At 36.6% G+C, this 24,676-nt stretch overlaps 1 protein-coding gene across 1 annotated transcript in view; it reads right to left on the bottom strand.

The window, feature by feature from the left end:
- Positions 1 to 24,676, bottom strand: part of LOC150088557 (serine/threonine/tyrosine-interacting protein-like) — a 187,368-nt gene that overhangs the window by 157,279 nt on the left and 5,413 nt on the right. The window contains exon 2 of the mRNA XM_090370231.1: positions 1,409 to 1,441. Within this exon, the coding sequence (XP_090226357.1) occupies positions 1,409 to 1,441 (33 nt within the window). The remainder of the gene's footprint in view (positions 1 to 1,408; positions 1,442 to 24,676) is intronic.

Raw genomic sequence — 24,676 nt, forward strand, 5'->3', positions numbered from 1 at the left:
ACCCTTTCATGTGTTCCAGAGACAGTAGGATTTAAACAGACCAGTTAATGTAATGGTTTTATTACTCATAGTAGTCAGATCCAGCTCTGAACCAATATCATCACGAGCAGCAACAGGATTTTCATTTTTTTAGGAATAATACTTGGCATAAACTGTTCATCATCGAACACAGTAAATACAGTTGAGAACCAACAAACTTTGCCTTTGCAATGGCCACAAGTAGTAATATGTATTTGCTGAACTTGCATAGGCATTAGTATAAAATCACTATTCAATATGCCCTCTGTAACAGTACACAGCTTTGCTACTTGTCACTCATTTGGAGAGGTCTGGATTGAATAGTAGCATAAATTAGAGGAATGTCTAAAGGCTTATACTGAGGCCATAGTTAATCAATTTCAGCCAGGGAGTGTAGGGTTTCTCAGTCTGTGTTACGTGCAGAATGGCCTAAACACACACAATACAAAATAATGCAATACATTAAATTGCTGATGTATCTAAAAGCCAAAATAACAGCAAAGCTTCACAATTTGCTTTGCTATTGGACTACTTTCAAAAAATGGCTAATTATTATTTATTTAAGAGAGGTTATGACTGCCGACAGCCTCTTTCAAAATTACTGATCCCTCATCGAGCAGTATGTGGTCTCCTGAATAAATTATGAAAAAACAGACAGAAATATTCTGGCAATGCTATTTGTTTGAAAGTAGTGCAATTAACAGGTTAACTCATTGCAAAGGCAGAGTTTCTTCTGTTGTGAAGAATGTATTAACTATGTGGTTTCAACTTGATAGCAAAACAAAAATGAATTATGCTTACAGGAGACAGTAAATAAAACAGTGACCCATCTGTTTTCACAATTTTCTCAGTCAGAAATGCAAAGAACTCATTTAAGCTATGTACTTATGTATGATAATATGGAAAGAATTTTTTTGGATAATACTTTTAAATTGATTGAATCTTATACAGGGGGAAAAAAATTAATAAAATGCTGCTAAGTTTTGGATGGTCCTACCAATGATGATTTCTCTTGTTGCAGTCTTATTTTTAAATAGATGCAGAATTTTGCTGCAACCAACCAGAATTAAATTTATTTTCTGACTGAAAAAAAAAAAAAAACACCCATATAGTTTAGTATGTTGTGTTGTATTGTGTTTCTGACATGCCCATCTAGTTTCACACGCCGTTCATATGGAACATTGCATATTACATGCAGTGCAGTGTTTTGCTTTTGACATTGCCCTTAATAATTATAATTTTGACAAAACATGACATTCCTGAATTGTGTCATTACATAAAGAAAAATAAAAAATTCTAAAGTGGCAAAACCATGTGCATTATTTAAGCTACATCACTTCTAGTAGTAAATAAGATAAAATAACATTTTATATCAGGGCACATAAATTACCTGCATGCTTCTTCTCATTGCATATGTCCATTCCTAAAAACACAATTAACAAAATTAAAATTTTTATTTTCCTATACAAATAAAATTTATATGAACATCCTTGAACACATAAATATACAGTATTTAAAATGCCACTACCATGTGAAACTAAAATACTTATCCTTATAACATATATCAAAATGTTTTATCTTATATCAGCATACACATACTATAAATAATTAAATAGAATCAAAATTGAAGACAATATTTTTCATATTCTTAGTAACATATTCTTTTTCATATTCTTAACTAATGATATTAAGAGTAGGAGACCGGAGGAAATACTTAACAAGTACAGGTCACTGTTGAAAAAAAGCCGTGAATTAGGGTTGAATTTGAAAGTGTCTGAAATTCTGCCCAGACACGATAGGAGGGAGTAAATGATGAGAGCCTTGTCGATCAATTCGGCCCTGGAAAGATTGTGCAAGGCTCAAGGGGTAGAATTTTTTTCAGCCTGGTCTGTACTTGTTAACAGGAGAAATGCTTCTACAGGGATGGGATACACTTAAATAGAAAGGGTGCAAGAATGTTTGCTGATGCTATCGAGGCAGTGTTAGGTGGGTCGGAAAACTGCTAGATTCGGGGGATACAAGGACTAATAGATTAACAGTAGCCACTGGCAGAGGTGAAAGTGATTCTTGCACTGCTTCTATTGGAATGAGCCGCAGCCTGGAAAATAAGATGCAGGATATTTCAGAGACTGCTGGGAATCATTGGGGTACAAGTAAACACATGGGTTGTGTTAGGGTAGCTAAGAAAAAGAACAGATGCATGTATACTTGCGTGTACACCAATGCTAGGAGTTTAGTAAATAAATTTGATGAATTTGAGGTATTGCTCAAAACATCAAAGTCAGATATTGTGGGGATTTCAGAGACGTGGTGTCACACAGATATAAGGAATGCAGAAATGGAATTTGGGGAGTACAATGTCTACAGAAGGGATAGACAGGATAGGAAGGGAGGAGGGGTTATGCTATTAGTTAAGAAATACATAAAATCCAGGGAAATGAAGCCAGTCGACATTGCTGGACACTGCAGTGTCGAGTCAGTTTGGTGTGACATAAGCATTGGGAGATCAAAATTGAGAGAAGGAGTGTGCTATAGGCCTAATGACTCTGATGAGTATAATAAGAAATTGTACAGGGAAATAGAGTAGGCCAGTAAATCAGAGTCTTATAATGGGGGATTTTAATTTCCCAGATATTGACTGGAATTTGGGGGCTGGTCACTCACACACTAGCAAGGCTTTTGTGGATTTATTGGATGATTGTTTTGTACATCAGCATGTTCGGGAGGCAACTAGAGGGAGTAATACTCTTGATTTGATTATCAGTAGTGATTCTTCATGCATTAAGAATCTGCAGATAAATGAACTACTAGGTGGCAGTGATCACAGTGTGCTGAAGTGGGATTTACTCAAAGAGGTAACTACCATTAGGGGTAAAGGGAAGGGTTATTGCTTTCGTAAAGGCGACTACGATGGACTGAGACAGTATTTAAATTCTATACAGTTGGACCAACTGATGATGTTACCAACAGCAAATTCAAAATGGGAAGCATTCAAAGAACACATCTTGGAAGCTACTAGGCTTTACATACCAACTAAGAAATATTGTTCGAGGTTTAGGCCTAAGTGGATGTCAGATGAACTAATGAGACATATGGCAGAGAAGAAAAATGCATGGGATACATACAAATTAACATGTGACACAGAAGCCTATGATAGATACAAGTTGATCTGTAACCAAGTTACAAAGGAGGTTAGGCAGGCGAAGGCAGATTATGAGAAATCTTTGGCAAGGGATGCAAAGAAAAACAACAAAGAGTTCTTTACTTATGTAAACTCTAGAAGGAAGGGGATGAATCAGATTGGTCCACTTGATATCGATGGGTCAACTGTTGATAATCCTGCTCAGGTAGCTAACAAACTAAATGAATATTTTGCATCGACATTCACACATGAGGGGTTATTCAGCGAGGGGAATGCCAGAGGTGTATTCAACTCTGGCAGTAAGGTAGAGAACCTTGTAATAACTGAGAGTAAAGTGGAGGAGAAATTGTTGAAGATAAACACAAGAAAGGCACCTGGGGGCAAGTAATTATAGACCTGTGAGTTTAACTTCTGTTCCCGGAAAATTAATGGAGGCACTGGTTAAAGAAGCAGTGCAGGATCATCTAGACAAGACTTCAGTTATAGCTTGGACACAGCATGGTTTTGTTAAGGGGAAGTCTTGCCTGACCAGTTTGATTGGATACTATGATGCAGTCACAAAAGAACTGGATGCAGGGAATAACTTTGATATTATATACTTGGATCTTAGAAAGGCTTTTGATACTGTTGCACATGGAAGACTGCTGCACAAATTGGAGCACTGTGGCACTGGAGGCAAATTGCTGCTATGGATAAAGGGAGAGAAGACAGAGATTGGTAATCAATGGACACTGCTCATCGTGGACTAATGTTATTAGTGGAGTCCCTCACTGTTCAGTATTGGGTCCATTATTGTTTTCTGTATTTATAAATGATACTGATGATGGTATATCAAGTTTACTGTCCGAGTTTGCAGACGATACGAAGGTTGGCAGGGTTGTCAAGGACACTACTGACACTATGCTGCTGCAACAGGATCTGGAAAGGTTGAGCAGATGGGCTGAGAGGTGGCAAATGAAGTTTAACATTGACAAATGTAAAGTACTACACATGGGAAACAGCAACCCCAGAGCAACGTATCAACTCTGTGGTACTACACTGACAGTGGTAGAGAATGAAAGGGACCTGGGGGTGGTTGTGCAAGCAGATATGAAGTTCTCTGAGCAGTGCAGACGGGCTGCAAGAGTAGCTCATGGTGTATTGTCAATGATATATAGGAATTTTTCTAGCAGGGATAAGGAGGTGATTATTCCCTGGTATAAGGCAATGGTCAGGCCACACCTAGAGTACTGTATACAGGTCTGGAGGCCTCATTTCAAGAAGGATGTAGAGCTGCTGGAACAAGTACAGAGAAGGGCAACAAGATTGGTGAATGGAACAATGGGGTGCTCTTACGAAGAAAGGCTTAAGTTTTGCAAATTACAGTGTCTGGTGACTAGGCACCAGCGAGGTGACCTGATAGAGGTGTATAAAGCTTTGAATGGTTTGAGCATGCTCAATGCTGATGGGATTCTTCCTCTTGCTCAGAATAATCACCTGAGAGGGCATAAATTCAAATTGAGGAAAGACAGATGTCGGATAGACATGAGGAAATTTGCCTTTAGCCAGCGGGTGGTTGGTTGGTGGAATAGACTTCCATCCCTTGTCATGAAAGTTGATAGCCTAAATAAATTTAAGGCTCAGCTGGACAGGTATTTCGAACGAACAGAGGGGTGAAGTGGAAGTGGTTATTTTTTATTTATTTATTTATTTATTTTTTTTTTTTTGGCTGATGCTGCATAAGCTTGCTTTCTTGCATCAAATGCCTCTACTAATGCTAATGCTAACATAACTTCAAATATTCAATACATAAAAAAATTAGAAACTAACAATTTAAAAAGAATAACAGTTATTACCATTTTCTGGTTTTTTTTTTTTGGTTTTTTTTAAATATGCAAATTATTACTTGCATTGAATGAATATAGAATTTGCTCATCTGATACAGTAATACAGAAAAAAAACAAGCCAGAAAATGGCAATAAATGGTATGCCAAGGTCAAGCTTTGGTATGGCAGATATTTTGCACTATATCACTTCTAAACTGACAATTCCATAGTCCATCCTAATGGCTGTCACTCAAACCATACTTTGCTACTTTTCCTTATTCTTGGTATCTCTCTAGCATTTCTTTGTATATTATTTCCCAAATCATTTCTTGGATCTCCTTGGATCAACTCTCTGATCAGTGACTCCTTTGTTTTTTGATTTTTTTTTGTATCTCAAGACACCCCACACATCACAATTAACTTCCCTTTGTTTTTAAATTATATGCTTTATTCCCAACTGATTCCTTACATTTTCATTTCTGCAATGTTCCTTTTCATGATATTTGTCTGATCCAACTTGGAATTCTAATTTCTGCTCTTTCTTCTGGCCTCCTCTCTTCCTCAGTAGCCAATACCACTGCAAGTCTAATTATTTAGTTGCTTGAGCTGGTTATATATTTTTTGATTTATATGTTTGTTTCCTTGTAGGGGGGTGTACGGTGTCTTTTTGATTTTGTGGTGATCTGTGGTTGATGTTTGCTTATTGGCTCTATATAAAGAGTGAAATTGTATGCTGCATATATATGGTTTGTATTATGGAATGCATTTTTTGTAATTGTACTGTTGTAATGACTATCATATAACATATATTTTTTAATATTTTATATATATATATATATATATATATATATATATACACACACACACACACACACACAGAATCTGATCTGGCAGGCAGAAAATTGATTAGGGGTGCCGCAAAATAAAATAAATGGCTTAGGAGTGCCGTTATTGGAAAAATGCTGAAAACCACTGGACTAGCAGAAAAGGAAGCTGATAAGGGATTAGGAAGTGAACATCAGTAATGATGTTTGTTAAAAGCAAGTGAATGATAAAGCTAACTGACCAACTGTAATTTGAGTTCGAGTACATCGATGGCCTTAGAGATTCCCTTCCCTCTCTCTCTCTCTCTCTCTCTCTCAGGGTAATTCAAATTTTTTTTTTTTTTTGTGGCTGCTGCAGCATAAGCCTCAGGCTTCCTTGCACTATATGGCTAATAATAATAATATTATTATTACTATTTTGTATACTCTGAATTTTATTTTCAAAATATTCTTATCAGACATCTGTTATTTCCAGATAATTAGATCCTACATCTCATATTCCATTTACAAAAACCATCTATCTACAATGTGCTTCCTTAATCAAGTAGTGAATTTTTTTTTTTTTTTACAGTGTCACTTTAAACAGAAAAGACGTGGGAATTCAAGTGTTATTGGCAAATGCTGGTTTTTTTTTTTTTTTTGAATTTCTGTTAAGTGTTGTTTTAGTATTATTAGTGGCAAACAAAGCAAAACGACCATTACCCAAATAATTACCCACCTCCTCCAAGAATTTGTTGTTTTTCCTTGAATTTATTCAAACTACCCACAACAGATGAAAGTTTGTTCCAACAATTAACCACCCACTGGCTGAAGGCAAACTTCTGCATATCTATCCTACAACCAATGTTCCTCAACTTAAATTTATACACCCCCTCGCATGTGTAATTTAAGGAAGAATGTCATCAGCATTGAGCTTGCTCAATCCATTCAAGGCCTTAAACACCTTAATTAGATCTCCTCCCAGGTGCCTAGTCACCAGATGCTGCAATTTGCAAAACTGAAGCCTTTCTTAGTAAAAGCACCCCCCCCCCACCACCACCAATCTCACTGCCCTTCTCTGCACACTTTCCAGCAGCTCTACATCCTTCTTAAAATGAGGCCTCTAGAGCTGTATGCAGTACTCAAGATGCAGCCTAACCACTGCCTTATACAATGAGATAATCACCTCCTTATTCCTGCATTCAATTCCATTGAAAAAACTGCATGAGCTGTCCTGGCAGCATGTCTGCAATGCTCAGAAAACTTCACAGCTGACTGCACAATTATCCCCAAGTCTTTTCATTTTCCATTACCCTGAGTGTGACACCACACAGTTAGTATATTACTCTGGGGTTTCTACGACCCATATTCAGTACTTTGCATTTGTCATTGTTAAATTTCAGTTGACATTTCTTATTCCATCTGCCTAATTTTTCTAGATCTTGTGGAAGTGGCTTACCTTGATTACTGTCATTAACCACCCTACTGCCCTTTGTATCATCCACAAACTTAGACATTAAGACTGACATACCTTAATAAATATCATTAATAAATATTGAAAATAACAATGGACCCAATACTGAACCCTGGAGAACTTGCTAATATTTTTTTTTGTTAGTTGTTGGCACATCGGCTTCTGTGGCTATAATGCACCTATCAAAGTTTTTGCATTTTACTCTGATCCAAGCCCGAAGCGGGATTCGAACCCATTACCTTTGGATTGCCAGACACTTTGCCTACCTGGCTAGCCCAGTCAGCTAACTTGCTAATAAGACTAGTCCACAAAGAGCAGTGCCCACTTATAAACACTCTGTCTTCTCCCACTCAACCAACTGTTTATCTGTAGCAGCAACTTGCCCTTAATGCTACACTGCTCCAGTTTGAAAATGTTTGTTATTTGGTTTTTAGGAGCATTAGCAACTAAGGCCATATTGCTCTAGGGATATGTGGTGGTCATTCCCTGACCTTTCTGCATCCTCCGTATTTGGTGGTCACAGGCTCGAACCCTGGTCTAATCAAGAAGCGTGTGCTATGCACTGCTGCTCCTACCCACCTGGCCACAGAGGCGCCCCAGTTTGAAAAGCAGTCTTTTATATGCAAGAGTATCAAAAGTCTTCCTGAAATCCACACATATGATATCAAAATTATTTTTTGCATCCATTTCCTTTGTTACTGCATTATAGTATATAATCCAATTGATTGGACAAGATCACTCCCTAACATATCCATGCTGTGACTGCAGTATAGTTGCATCCAGTAGATGGTCCTGCATTACTTGTTTAACCAGTGACTCCATTATTTTCCATGGAATAGATGTTATGCTAACATGTCTGTAATTACTCATGTCATTCTTTAATTCCCCCTTTTGAATTGGAGGTTCATTTGCACACCTTCAATTCAGTCTCCTCCCCTGAATCCAAGGATGTTCACATAATTATGGTTAAAGGCTTGCTTACCTCCTTTGCTACTTCACTTAATGATTGGATAGATGCCATCCACCCCAGGTGCCTTTTTTATGTTCAGTTTCAACAATTCCACTTCCACTTTCAGTTATCACAAAATCATTTAGCTCCCCATTAGAGTAAACTTCTAGCATCCTCTTCACTAAAGAATTCCTCATGTGGAATGCTTTAGTTTAGTAGATGCAAAATACCTATTCAGTTTGTCAGCAACCTGAGCAGGGTAAGCAACAGTTAAACCATAATAGTTTTGGATGATATTAGCTCTAAGAATAAACAGTGTAGAAAAGAGATCATGAAAAAATAAAAAAAACACCCAAAAATTAATTTTTGCATCCAGTCAAATGATAACCTAGTAATAAGTGTTCGCCCCAGAAAAATTTGTCAGCCAGGTGGCATTATGAAGTAGTCAGATGGAGAAGTGTAATACTTCAAAATATTATAAAATTTTCTGTTATTTATTAAATGTGACTTAAGCAATCCAGAGCAAAAATTAATTGCATAATTTAACATTATATGCTCCTGTCGCATCAAACTATGGCAGGGGTCCCCAACCTACAGCTTGCTGGCTGGATCCGGCCTGCCAGATGATTTCATCCAGCCCGAAAGACTATTTCATCTGCCTTGTGAAATTTATTCTGTAGAAATCTTTTTTGGTTGCTACATATTGTATATAAGGATATTTCTAATCAAAATATAATGTAAATGTGTCCAAATATAATTTTGTAACATTGTTGCAACTCTGTGCGCTTCCACTTGCGATGTCGGAAATCCCAACAGTGCGAGTACCCAAGGCTATAAGTTTATAACCTCAAGTATTTCCGGCGAACAAGAGTTGTCAAAAAAGTGAAATAGTAAAGTTAAAATAAGCGACTGTTAAAACAATTGCTAAACACTAATCTAAATATTAATCGAGTAAGTTTGTGAAAGAATTGTATGCAATGCGTTCTTTGCAGTTTGCAATGTAAAAACGAGTACGCGTATTAATCTTTCTCCTGGTCAGCTATTCTCATTCAGACCGTAGTCGTCAGGCCGCTGCACCGATTATCATGCGCAACAATTTATTAGTGCTATTTGTAGAAATGCATATTATTTTTAATTTTATTTAACTTTGAATTTTTTATTTTAATTTTAGGGAATCAAGATGTCAAGGAAAAGAAAAATTGATTCCGAATGTCATGTCTTCAATGAACTTTGGTCGATTAATTATTTTTTTTTATAAGGGACAATAACCGATGTACCTGCCTTATATGTAAGGAAGCAGTTTCTGTGTAGAAAGAATATAATTTGAAATGGCATTATACGACAAAACATGCCTCAACTTACGATAAACTTCAAGGAGAGTTGGGAAAAAAGAAATTATAAGAGCTGAGCTTTGATTTCAAGAGGCAACAACAACAGATGACATGTTTCACTAATCAGAATTTAAATTTAATTAGAGCTAGTTTGCGAGCATCTCAAATCATTGCTGAAGAAGGGAGGGCTTTTAATGATGGCAAGTTTGTGAAAAGAGTGTACCTATCAATTGCAGAAGAAATATGCCCTGATCAAGTTAAGCACTTTGCTGCTATAAGTTTATCAGCATCAACTTTAGCAAGAAGAATCGAAGACTTGTCTGCTAATGTTAAAGATCAGCTGAAACAAAAAGTTACAGATTTTATAAATTTTTCGATTGCAATTGATGAAAGTGAAGATATTACCAACACAAGCACAGTTACTCATTTACATACGCGGTATAAATCAAAATTTTGAAGTCACAGAAGTACTGGCTGCACTTGAAAGCTTGAAGAATAGAACCTCTGGTGAAAACATATTTTATAATGTATCAAAAGTGTTTGAAGACCTGCAGCTTGATTGGGAATTGTTGACAGCAATTACGATCAATGGCGCAAAGAATATGGTTGGAAACAACATTTGGTTTCATCGGCCATGTTAATAAATATTTTGATTCCAAAAACATCGGAAGACCTATGCAATTTCATTGTGTTATTCACCAGCAATCGTTGTGCGGTAAATTTTTGTCTTCAAACTCAACCATGTCGACTATAATTAGAATTGTGAATTTTATACACAAAATGGCCTGAACCATCGTCAGTTTAAAATTTTCTTGGAGGAAATCAAAAGCGAATATGGTGATTTGTTGTACCATATGGAGGTGCAATGGTTGAGCCGCGGTAATATGTTAAAAAGATTTTTTCAACTCAGAACCGAAATAGACATATTCATGAACGAAAAATTAAAACCAGTCCCAGAATTAACAGACTCTAAATGGTTATGGGAACTTGAATTTTTAACAGATATTTGTGAACATTTGAATACACTGAATAAAAAACTTGAAAGTTTTTTATTCAGTGACTTGACTTGTTCTTGACTTGTAAATGACTTGTTCTACAATATTAAAGCATTTCAGACAAAATTAGAATTATTTAAAAATCAAATTGAACAAAATAATTTTTCCCATTTTTTGTGTTGAGAAAGTTTATATAATAATATGCTCAATTGTGATTTTTCTACCGACAATTTTGTCCAAAATCTTAAATTATTGATGGAAGCATTTGTTGATCGATTTGTTGATTTCGAAAACAATAGAAAATTATTTACATTATTTCTGAATCCATTTGATGTAAATGTTTCACAAGTAGATAAAGATCTACAATTAGAAATCACAGATCTTCAAAGTAACAATAACCTGAAAACATTATTGAAAAATGAAACATTAACTTTTATAAAACTTTGACAGAAAATGAATTTCCGGAATTAAAAAAATTAGCAAGAAGAATAATTTCTATTTTTGGTAGCACTTACCTATGTGAACAAACATATTCAAAAATGAAATATATAAAATCCAAACATCGATCAAGAATGACAGATGAAAATTTGCAAGACTTTTTAAGATTGGGAATTTCTACTATTAAACCTAACATATCAATTATTGCTAAATCAAAACAACTACAAACATCTCATTGATACAAATACAATTATAATAATAAAAATTGTGATTTTTAATATGACTGTCTCTATTTACAATAAATATCGCTTGTTTATAATTTTCTGTAGTTTTACTATCTTGTACACTCCGTTTGACCTGGTGAAGTTGGTAAAATTGCGTTTTTTGGTTTACAGTGTTTTTAGTCATCAAAATTGCACCGCCTCCGACCCACCATTTGTTATGAATTTTTTATGTGGTCCTCCGATGAAAAAGGTTGGGGACCCCTGATCTATGGCATAGTATGTTTGAATTAATATCGATCGAGACCAGTGAGTAGTACCATATGGTACCATGAGAATCACTTAAATTTTAGCTAGGCAATCAATTAAATTCACCGGGCAGTGAACCCTTTCAATAGGTCCTGGGGAGAACACTGATACTTACGTTGCACTCTGGCCACCACTGAAATCACCTAACTTCTCGATCACATAATTCTTTCTCAGCAACCAAGAAATGGCATTTCTAAATATGCTACAGTATACCCATTTATATCATTTCAATACTTACTAATGGTATGACACTGTATTATCAAAAGGATTTTTTTCTTTAACATCTCTCACCTAATTTAAATGTTTGCATATAATATAAACTGAATAATACCAGTTCTCACCTTCTGTTTCAATGTCTTCTCCATTTCTCTTTCACTGTCCCTCTCTGAACCTTATAAAGCTCCAGTTAGACCACCCTCTAAAGTATTTAGTTACCAATGTGTGGCTACAGAGCTTGATTAGTCATATGGGCATCAGTTTGACAATCTCACTAATTCAATACCCATCCTCGAACTTTTTCAAGAAGTTCGTCTTTCTTTAACTGTGCCATCCATACCTGAACACTATTCCAAATACAGTCTCACAATTGCCTTATACAGTGGGATTATAACCTCCCTACCAATAAAAGCAATTTTATGATAAATCACTGGCAGGACACTACTGGCCTTCCATTCTACCATCAGTGCCATAGAGAGAACTTAAACTGAAAATTTCTTCTACTGTTTCTAATTCAACTCCTCCAAGTATGTTAGTTTTGGGTTGTTATTTCCGAAGGATGAACCCTTACACTTCAAAATATTAAGACATAAAAGGTGTGATCAAAAAGCTCGGAGAATAATTTTGTATCTCATATGTCACTGTGGCAAGTTGGTACTAGTGGCAACATGTTCAGTGACTCATCTAGATATAGTAATGCATGGATCAACTGCTTATCTGCAATCAGCCTGAATTAGAGCACAGTGAATAGAAGGTGTTTTGTGCATTTTACATTTTAAAATGAGCGATTTACTAAGCAGAAAATTGGCATCAAGCTTTGTTTCAAATTATGGAAAAGAGTAACAGAAACCTGAAGGAAATGTTAAACGCAAGAATCTAGAGAAAATGCTGTCATTCGAAGACTTTTCAATGGTTCACAAGTTTTAAAGAGGGCTGCTTGTCTATCGAAGATAACCCTTGCTCTGGCCACCATGCGAATTAAACTGCTAAATACACTTGGTCGTCGACTTACGACCTATGCGACTTACGACCGGCCGCACTTACGACCACAAAAAAAAAAAATAATAATAATAATAAATAAATTAATCGATGACGGGAGGCCTGAAGACAGCACCAGGCACATACACCCAGTCACTCTCTCTCACATACACCCAGTCGCTTTCAAGTATCTGTTGCGTGTGGGGTATTAATTAAAATTCTACTGAAATACGCATAAAATGTTTAGTAAAAGGAAAATGACTTCATCTACATATACGCCAGCTAAAAAGTCAAGGAAAACTATTGATTTAGAGTGTAAAATGAAAATTATCCAGCAGTATGAAGGCGGAAAGAAAGTGAATACGATAGCATGTGACTTGAAGTTATCACATTCCACGGTATTGACGATACTTAAGGACAAAGAAAGAATTCGGGAAGCTGTGAAAGGTTCTGCACTTATTAAGTCTACAATTTTAACCAAACAACGACAGGAACCCATCCATGAAATGGAGAAATTGTTGTTTATGTGGATGGAAGATTTAATACAAAAAAATACACCCATGAGCCTTCACACAGTGCAAGCAAAGGCTAGAAGTTTGTTTCAGTTTAAAATCACGCGCCGGAGACGATTACACAGAAGATTTTCAGGCTAGTACTGGGTGGTTTAAGCGTTTTTAAAAAAAAATTTTCTTTGCATAATGTCTCTATAAATAAACATTTCTTACCTCAACCCAAGAACATGGCCCTGACGATGCACAAGCAAAGATTGAAAATTGATTTTGTAAATTTCATTTGTATTAATTTTTACATTAATTTTAGATTGAATTTTTGTGTTTACAGTACATTATGTACAATATAATTATAGATTGTAGTTTTGTTTTTTTATAAACAGTATGAATAATAAACCAATTAAAATGTAGAGAACGTTTGAATTTAACCTCATAGAGAGAGAGAGATAGCCTAGGCATAGAAACGAAGGTATATTCAGTATCGCTAAGTAAAAGATAAAAACATTACTGTATTTAAAATGAAAAATAAAAGATTATAAAAATAAATCATAAAGATGATAAAAAGATTAGAAAGGTTAAAAAATACTGTTAATAAATATATGGCCGACATACGACCAGATCGACTTACGACCTGTCAGTCAGAACGGAAGTCGGTCGTAAGTCGACGACCAACTGTACTTCAAAACCAATGGTTCAATCACATTATAAATACTTCAAAAACCAATGTTCAATCGCTATGTTTCAGATTTGATCATTAGTGTTCAAAATAACAATCCATGAAGTTGCAAGTGAAATTGGTATTTCTTACAGGACATGTCAATCAATTTTAACACAAGATTTGGGAGTATATTTTAGCTACATTTGTGCATCACATTCCCACTGATGATCACACAGAGTGGAGCATTCTCACACATTATTACAGGATCTTTGTCCATGTGCTGCTGTTAATCTATATTTTGTTTCTTCCATAATTAATGGTTATGAATCATGGGTGTATAGCTGACTCAAAGGGACAGTCCTTTAAATGGATTTTTTACAAAGCCCAAAAAAAGTAAGAAAAGCTTGATCAAACGTGAAGATCACTATTGCTGTATTTTTTGACTCAGTGAGTAGTTTATTATTAATTTGCCTTGCATGGTGAAGCAGTGAACCAGGATACTACAAAACAATTACACAGCAATTATATAATGTTGTTTAGAAAAAAAGAGAAAACAGCCAAAAAAAAAGTGGGCTGTGGAGAAAATTGGAGATTGCATCCTATCACCTCTGCATTTTCCATTCAAGGATTTATTGCAAAGCACCATTACTGTGGCCCTCATCTGCCATACTCGCTGGATTCAGCTACGTTATTTTTTTTTTTACGAGCTTAAAGACCCCTTTGAAAGGTAACAGCTTTGTGACTGAAGAAAGTTTGAAGGTAAATTTTTATCAGCATATTAGCATTAGTAGAGGCATATGATGAATATATATGATATCATCAACAGCTGAACCATCGATATCAAGTGGACCAATCTGATTCATACCCTTCCTTCTAGAGTTTACATAAGTAAAGAACTCTTTGCTGTTTTTCTTTGCATCCCTTGCCAAAGATTTCTCGTAATCTGCCTTCGCCTGCCTAACCTCCTTTGTAACTTGGTTACAGATCAACTTATATCTATCATAGGCTTCTGTGTCACGTGTTAATTTATATGTATCCCATGCATTTTTCTTCTCTGCCATATGTCTCATTAGTTCATCTGACATCCATTTAGGCCTAAATCTTGAACAATATTTCTTAGTTGGTATATAAAGCCTAGTAGCTTCCAAGATAAGTTCTTTGAATGCTTCCCATTTTGAATTTGCTGTTGGTAACATCATCAATTAGTCCCACTGTATAGAATTTAAATACTGTCTCAGACCATCGCAGTCGCCTTTATGAAAGCAATAACCCTTCTCTTTTCCCCTGATGGTAGTTATCTCTTTGAGTAAATCCCACTTCAGCACACTGTGATCACTGCCACTTAGTGGTTCCTCTATCTGCAGATTCTTAATGCATGAAGAATCACTACTGATAATCAAATCAAGGGTATTACTCCCTCTAGTTGCCTCCTAAACATGCTGATGTAGAAAACAATCATCCAATAAATCCACAAAAGCCTTGCTAGTGTCCGAGTGACCAACCCAAAAATTCCAGTCAATATCGGGGAAATTAAAATCCCCCATTATAAGACTCTCTGATTTACTGGCCCACTCTATTTCCCTGTACAGTTTCTTATTATAGTCATCAGAGTCATGAGGCCTATAGCACACTCCTACTCTCAATTTTAATCTCCCAATGCTAATGTCACACCAAACTGACTCGACACTGCACTGTCCAGCGATGTCGACTGGCTTCACTTCCTTTGATTTTGTTTCTTAACTAATAGCATAACTTCTCTTCCCTTCCTATCCTGTCTATCTTTTCTGTAGACGTTGTACTCCCCAAATTCCAGTTCTGAATTCCTTATATCTGTGTGACACCACGTCTCTGATATCCCAACAAATCAATGCTTTCAGCAATACCTCAAATTTATCAAATTTATTTACCAAACTCCTAGCATCGGTGTACACGCAAGTATACATGCACCTATTCACCTCTTCTTTTTCTCAGCTACCCTAACACAACCCATGTGTTTACTTGTACCGCAATGACTTCCAGCAGTCTCTGAAATATCCCGCATCTTGTTTTCCAGGCTTCTGCTCCTTCCAATAGAAGCAGTGCAAGAATCACTTTCACCTCTGCCAGTGGCTACTGTTAATCTATTAGTGCTTGTATCCCCGCAAGCTAGCAGTTTTCCGACCCACCTAACACTGCCTCGATAGCATCAGCAAATATTCTTGCACCCTTTCTATTTAAGTGTATCCTATCCCTGTAGAAGCGGTCCCTTCTGTTAACAAGTACAGACCAGGCTGAAAAAATTCTACCCTTGAGCCTTGCAAAATCTTTCCAGGGCCGAATTGATTGACAAGGCTCTCATCATATACTCCCTCCTATTGTGTCTGGGCAGAATTGCAGACACTTTCAAATTCAACCCTATCAACCTTTGCCCCTGGCAGACATACCCTGGTCCTGTTCCACCTATCCTTTTTACAAAGCATGTTCCCTGTTTCCCCTGAAAATAGTCACCAACAATTACTAGTTCCTGTGGGACCAGCGCATTCTGCCTTGGGGGTTGCCACTGTGTTGTGTGATGACCAAGTGCAAGCTCTGGCATTGATGTGGGCAGCTGAGAGCTTCATGGGCCCCTCACTTTAGATCCTTCGAGGGCATCTACCCTGTCCTCAAGCTCTCAAATAGGTCCATAACAACGTTGAGCTGTCGCCTGATTTCGTTACACTCCTTACATCGTGCACACACAAAGACATCCCCCATTGCAATATCACGTCCCGTACCCGATTGCTCCACAAACATCATGCAAGCAGTGCATTTTAAAAGGCTGTGATTCAGAGGGCAACTGCCCTCCTCAGTTCTCCTCTGTCTACCTACCTATATGCCACACTTATAGGTAGAAGGAACCTATTTTGTAAAGAGAGAATACATTTGAACAACGGTGGTATAAGGGCCTTTCCCAATATCACTGAGGAGGCCTTAAGGGTTCTGGAAAATCACTGGTTGTAGGGGGTGGCACAAATACACATTAATCTGATGAGGTGGGTCCACATAATGCCTGCACACAAGGGTTCTTCACTGATATCAGCAAGATATACAGAGAGTAGCAATGTTTCAAATGAATGGGAAACTAATGCTAAAGAAACAAGTCACAATTTCAAGGCATGTAACGGTAGTAAGATATACAACAACAACACTCTTGAGACTTAACTGCATCTACAGTAATGTCAGGAGTGTTATCAACAAAATGAGCAAGTAGGAACAAGCTCAAACATACACAGTTTCTCCTTATTGTGAAGGGGCTTTCATATGTAAAGATCAATGCACATTGAGTTTATTTACTGGGTTATCAGTGACTATCCTACATCCAAGGTGCAAGGGTCAAATCTAATTCATTCTTTTCTTCTATGTATTTACATATGTATAAATACTTCAATCTTCTTTTACTGCTCTTTTAGCCAGTGATTTTTCATATTCCACTTTTCCCAACCTAGCCATTTCTGTAGTACTATTATATACCAAATTGCAAATATTAAATGTTTCAAAACTTTTTATCATTTTTATTTTTTTTGCTCTATGAAACTAGCCAGTACCTTATACTTTGTCCAAAGATCAGCCTTATTCTGATCTATGCAATACCTAATGTGACTGAATGTTTGCTCCTGTTCTTTTATTGTCATAGTGAAAACTAATCACATGAAAAATTATTTTCCATTGAGAACAAAAGGTATATTGTGGCTTTCCTTTGTATTCAGTACTACAAGGGAAATAGCAACAATGGTATCCTGTTTTTTTGTTAGTTAAGATCGAATGCTAAATGATTAATCTGAATGGCTGTCAGAAACTGGCCCCCAGAAACACGCTTCCTGAGCTATAATTAGCTCACATCACTGAAACCATGCTCATGACTCAGTCACGTAGTTACTAATGTGCTATGAAAATTATAATAAAGAATAATTACTTATTATATAATTATATTGTATAATTAGAATTATTACTTCAAATGCCATTTTACTGCAAATTTTATGTAGTTTCTGAGTTTCCCAGTATTTCTATTAGATCAGTTAAGTAATATTCTGCAGACAGGAAATACTTTCTGATCTGCACTGAAATCAAATTGTGATTAGCCAAAGAGAAAGGTTCTTTGAATAGTGAGTGCTGTTCAAAGAAGAAACAGATTTGTATCTCTTGTGAAATATGGAAAATAGTACCTGCTAGTTCATTCTGAATATAATGATATTCCATCACTGTTTTACATTAGGAGAGTCAAAGCAGTGCTATTATTGCTTCTAAGTGAAATGGAAATTCATTATGCATTTCACTATGAATTCACTATGCATTTGCCTCTTAGTGATCGTGATGTCCTTCACAGCATAATAAGGTGTCATTTTCCCCACATGGATAGGAAGAACACATCTCACTAAGTTATTTTGAGAATGGACAGAGTTAAAATATTGCATTCTCCTACCATCAGAGGTTACTTGCTGCTGGACTTAGGGTTACAAAGCATGGAGAAAAATAAACAAACAATACCTGTCTGAAAGACAAAGAATATAGTGCCTTCAATGGGCAAAAACATTTTTCTTTTGTTAGATTTTACTAGAACTGGGAAAAATTCTCTTCACTGATGAACCTTCATTTGCTTTTTAATGAAAATCAAGAGATGGTGTATACATATCATTACCATGGTGAAAAGTTCAAATCAAACTAAACGCAGCAGAGCAGAGGTTCCCAAACCGTGGGACACATCCTCCAGGGCAAAGTTAATTGGGGGGGGGGGGTGCACTTGTTTTCATGAAGCACTTTTTCAATGAAATAAGGACAAACCATCCCATTAATCCAGATACAAAGTGTTTTTTATTTATTTCTATTATGCGTATTTTATTTCTTTGAAATTAAACGTATTGATGTATATATTAATTTATAAAAGTATGTATATTCATGGCTAAATTTTATGTAAAATTTGTTTGTTTGCACTTGTTCTGGAACTTGGTAGGGGAGGAGAGAGGAGTGAAATTTATGAAAAATTTTATGGGTCCTCAAGGTATAAAAGATTGGGAACCTCTGCTGTAGTCTGACAATGTTAATGAAATAGCCCTGTATATTTGCTTTAAGCATTGGGCAACTGCATACTGTTCAAGGAAATATGAATGCCAATAATAACATCAGACAGCATCTCAACCAGCTGGGTCACAACTGGTCGAGATTCTGAGGCTTTTGCAATTACTAACAACCTCACACAGACTGTTCGTTTACCTACCAGAATATCAGACAATACCAACCACACATCCAATGCTCTTGACCTTTATCTCATTAACAACCCTTCAAAATACATGGTCAAGGCAAGTAGTCCACCAGGCACCCCAGATCAAAACTTGATGGTCTTTTCTCCAGTAGAGCCATTCCCTTATGGCCATTCTCAGCCTCATGTTGTTTGGGAATACAAGAATAAAAAACAGTATGGTCTGTGAGATTTCTATTCTTTTTCTTGATTGGATTACTGTTTTAAATCTTCTGATGGCAGCATTTGCTCAGATCATGTCAGTGAAATTATTCTATTGGGGATGAAATCCTTCATTCCACCTCACCCTTAATCTAAACTGTGGTTTCCAATAAATGTGCTAAACCTGTTCAAGACAAGAATGTTGCATATCACAATTGGCTTGCATCCAAATCTCCAGGCTCATTTCATTTTCAAACTACACCAAAGTTCACAATGAATTTAAAGCAGTTATTAATCAATCCAAACAAAATTTTGAACAGTCTAAGAGTAGAAAACTTGCTTTTTGCCAATTCTGGTGAAAGTTGTGGCCAGTCAAAGCTACTGGCCACAACTTTCACCCATCTATACTTCCATTTCTGTTAAAACCTGATGGTTCTAATGCTCTTCAGCTAAAGGTATGCCCAACTTACTAGCATACTACTTTTCTTCTAACCCTTGTATGGACAACCTTGGTAAACCACCTCCTGTAACTTCCATTAAAAAGTTGTCAGAAGAATTTTGAACAATCTTGATGCCAAGAAAGATCGAAGTCCTCGTGGCATTTCTCCACTTGTTCTTAAAACTGGTGCTCCTACACATTCTGCTTTTTGGCATTTCCTTTTAACACACTTTCTTATCCCACTGGTGTTTTTCCTTATGCTTGGAAATATGCTCATATCCAGCCAATTTCTAAAAAGGGTAACAAATCTTTCCCATCCAGTAATGTCACATTGCAATTACCTGCAGGGAGTTGGGAGAGATCTCCGGTGCCACCAGACAAAAAATAAATAAAAAACTATGCACTTACCTGTAATCTTTGCAAAGTAATGGAGAAATCCATTAACTGCCAACCCCTAAACTATCTTAAGACCTTCCATCTGATAAATCATTCTCAGTATGGATTCCTTCAGTATCGATCCACTGGAGATATATTGGCTTATATTATCCATCTAAAAAACTGAGTTTTCTCTTTTGGCATTACTTTTCTTCTAAACAACTTCCCACTCTGTACAAATAAATCTCAAACTGCCTTGCGATGGACTACTGTTCCCACATCTACGTGGTGCACCCAAAACTTCTCTCAAGACTTCTAAGACTCCATTCAAAAGCGGGCAGTCAAGTTAATTAATGACCCATCTCTTACAAAATCTCTCCAGTCTTATAGATGTCCTGTTTCTACTGCATGCCTTTTCTATAGATACTTCCCTGGGTATTGCTCTTCTGCATTAGCATCTGTAATTCATTCCCCCCTCTCTTCCAAACCATTCTGAACACATGCCACAACCAGTCAATATCCATTCTCTGTGTAAGTTCAAACTCACAGAACCAACTTTTCTTCATCCTCATTCATCTCTTATGGAACAACCTTACCTTACATGTATTTCCTGAAAATTACAATCTACAGAAATGTCAACAAGTATCTTCTGAACCCTCAATCTACACATAGTACTAAGTACTATAGTTTCTAATACCTTTCATGTTTGGATTTGCATAAAAATTTCATGTTTTGGATTTTCATAAAGTTTAAAATTCTAGCAAACAGGATGCTACCCACTGCTGACAAACTGTTTTTGAATGACATTTATTTACCAGTATTATAATACACCATGCTTAACTTGTGTAAGAACGGCAAAGACAAAAATATGTTAATCAACTTGGCACACCTGCACAGTAATCTGAATCCAACTGAAAATTATAGCAAAAAATTTTCACAGTTATAGCAGAAACCATTAAAGAAACATTACTTTAATAAAATAGAACTGATGGTACTCATAATTCATGTTTGGCACTATATTATTACAGCTGAATTATTGAGAAAATTGGTTCATTCCATGCTACAAATGTGCCATCTAGTTATATATAAAAAAAAAGTTCCATTTATACTCCAGCATGACAACACAGGTCAGAGGAGTTTACAACTAAACATTCTGACAATAAAAATAATCAAAAACCATATTTAGCAATCATGTTGGTTCAAATCACAACCAATTTAAACAAGCTATTATACTCATGCACTAGCCAATTGGTTATGCCACGGCTCAATCCAATATAAATATGTTTAAAGTGCTGATATTCTGCAATTGCTTTCAACATACTTTGTGTACAGGGTCATCAAAAAAGGTGTCCGTCATTTCCCTTTTAATTATCTTCTGAAATATTTTATCAACTACAGTGATCGTAGCAGCAAGTAAATTATTATCAAATTATTATAGTAGCAACAAGCAGTGTGGAAACTCACTAAGTTTTATTTGAGAACTCAACAATGGCCTTTGTTGCGCCATGAGTGTACATATGACTCCTGCGCACGCCGTGTCAGTAAGATGGCCATGCAACAGAAAGTGCAGTGTGCTGGTTTTGTACAGTTGTTAACAATCACATAGGAAAGACTATACAGTTTTGCTTCTGCGCAGATGACGGACAACCATTATTGTCCCAGGGCCTGTCTATTCTTTTTCTACCCCTGAGTAGTATTATGTTTGGAAGACTTTTTATTTAGTTGATCAAGTTATATCAATAAAGACTTCAAAGTTTTCAATACCAACAACTACTGTACAAATTGGAGCACTGTGGCACTGGTGAAAGTTACTGATATGGATAAAAGGATGGCTGAGCAGCATAAGAGAGTGGACTAATGTTATGAGTGAGGTTCAACAGGGCTTGGTACTATGCACCTTAATATTTATAAACAATACCGATGTAGGTATATCAAGTTTATAATTAAGTCTGCTGATGATATAAAAGTGGGCAGGGTAGTTACCGATGTAGGTATATCAAGTTTATATTTAAGTCTGCTGATGATATAAAGGTGGGCAGGGTAGTTAATGAGAGTAATCAGAATATGCTACTTTGAACAGAACTGGATAAGTAAGTTTTTCCCTCTTGGGATGGTTTACATTAATATGAAAAGTTTTAGAAAACAGGCGTTGGGCATCAGGCTGCATATCATTATAATTTCTTGACATGATAAAAGCATTAAAATACAATAAAAGCATTAAATTAAAAGAATAACATAGTATCTTTCTTCATCAGCTAGTTAATATAAAGTGCACTGAGTATATAAAGAAAAGTTTTACTGAAAGGAAAAGTTATTTCCTTATACCTTATCTGTTCTCATTCACAAATATGGACCATCACACTAGGGCTATTTTTTCTTCTATTACAACTCACTTGTTAAAAAAATCAAAACCCTGGGATTGATTGGTTGGTTGGTTATCTACTTTTAATTTTTACTAAACACATATAACGACTTAGATTACAAACGTAACATAATTAATTAATACATAACGATACGGAATTTATATAAACGGAACTCGTAGATAATACTCGATACTAAAAAATATATATATAGCGTTATAACTGTGTTGGGATAAAAGTTTAGGGTTATAATTTTGTACTGAAATTCAAATTTTATTGAAATTAAATCGAAATCATGACTCAGACCAGAGTCAAAGCAAAAGGCTAAAGCTAATGGGAGTGCTGTGGCTTAGGGTAGAACTGAGGGGGACAGTTTCCCTCTGAATCACAGCCTTTTAAAATGCACTGCTTGCTTGATGTTTGTGGAGCAATCGGGTGCGGGACATGATATTGCCATGGGGGATGTCTTTGTGTGCGTGCGATGAAAGGAAATCAGGCGACAACTCAGCGTTGTTATGGCCCTATATGAAAGCTTGAAGGACAGATTGGATGCCCTCGAAGGATCTAAATTGAGGGGTGCATTAAGCTCTCAGCTGCCCACATCAACGCCAGAGCTTGAACTTGGTCATCACGCAACACAGCTGCAACCCCCAAGGCAGAATGCACTGGTCCCACAGGAACTAGTAGTTGTTGGTGACTATTGTCAGGGAAATGGGGAATATGCTTTGTAAAAAGGATAGGTGGAACAGGACCAGGGTATGTCCGCCAGGGGCAAAGGTTGATGACGTAGAGCAGATATCATCTTTTAAGGGCACAAAAGATGGCACTAATGATATTAAGAGTAGGAGACCGGCGGAATTACTTAACAAGTACAGGTCACTGTTGAAAAAAAAGCCACGAATTAGGGTTGAATTTGAAAGTGTCTGCAATTCTGCCCAGACACAATAGGAGGGAGTATATGATGAGAGCCTTGTCAATCAATTCGGCCCTGGAAAGATTGTGCAAGGCTCAAGGGTAGAATTTTTTCAGCCTGGTCTGTACTTGTTAACAGAAGGGACCGCTTCTACAGGGATGGGATACACTTAAATAGAAAGGGTGCAAGAATATTTGCTGATGCTATCGAGGCAGTGTTAGGTGGGTCGAAAAACTGGTAGCTTGGTGGGAGGGGGGATTCAAGGCCTAATAGATTAACAGTAGCCACTGGCAGGGGTGAAAGTGATTCTTGCACTGCTTCTATTGGAATGAGCCGCAGCCTGGAAAACAAGATGCAGGATATTTCAGAGACTGCTGAGAGTCACTGCGGTACAAGTAAACACATAGGTTGTGTTAGGGTAGCTAAGAAAAAGAACAGGTGAACAGGTGCATGTATACTTGCGTGTACACCGATGCTGAGTTTGGTAAATAAATTTGATGAATTTGAGGTATTGCTCAAAACATCAAAGGCAGATATTGTTGGGATATCAGAGACGTGATCTCACACAGATATAAAGAATACAGAATTGGAATTTAGGGAGTACAATGTGTACAAAAAGGATAGACAGGATGGGAAGGAGGAGGAGTAATGCTATTAGTAAATAAACATAAAATCCAAGGAAGTGAAGCCAGTCCACATCGGTGGACAGTGCAGTGTCAAGTCAGTTTTGTGTGACATAAGCATTGGGAGATCAAAATTGAGAGTAGGAGTGTGCTAATGACTCTGATGAGTATAATAAGAAACTGTACAGGGAAATAGAGCGGGCCAGTAAATCAGAGAGTCTTATAATGGTGGATTTTAATTTCCCAGATATTGACTGGAATTTGTGGGTCGGTAACTCACACACTAGCAAGGCTTTTGTGGATTTATTCAATGATTGTTTTCTACATCAGGATGTTCGGGAGGCAACTAGAGGGAGTAATATTCTTAATCTGATTATCAGTAGTGATTCTTCATGCATTAAGAAATTGCAGATAAAGAACCACTAGGTGGCAGTGATCACAGTGTGCTGAAGTGGGATTTACTCAAAGAGGTAACTACCATCAGGGGTAAAGGGAAGGGTTTTTGCTTTCGTAAAGGCGACTATGATGGTCTGAGACAGTATTTAAATTCTATATCGTGGGACCAACTGATCATGTTACCAACAGCAAATTCAAAATGGGAAGCATTCAAAGAACTTATCTTGGAAGCTACTAGTCTTTACATACCAACTAAGAAATATTGTTCAAAGTTTAGGCCTAAATGGATGTCAGATGAACTAATGAGCCAT

This window comes from Mastigoproctus giganteus, chromosome 3, assembly GCF_048544385.1.
Source record: "Mastigoproctus giganteus isolate SK-2022 chromosome 3, ASM4854438v1, whole genome shotgun sequence".
Lineage (NCBI taxonomy): Eukaryota > Metazoa > Arthropoda > Arachnida > Uropygi > Thelyphonidae > Mastigoproctus > Mastigoproctus giganteus.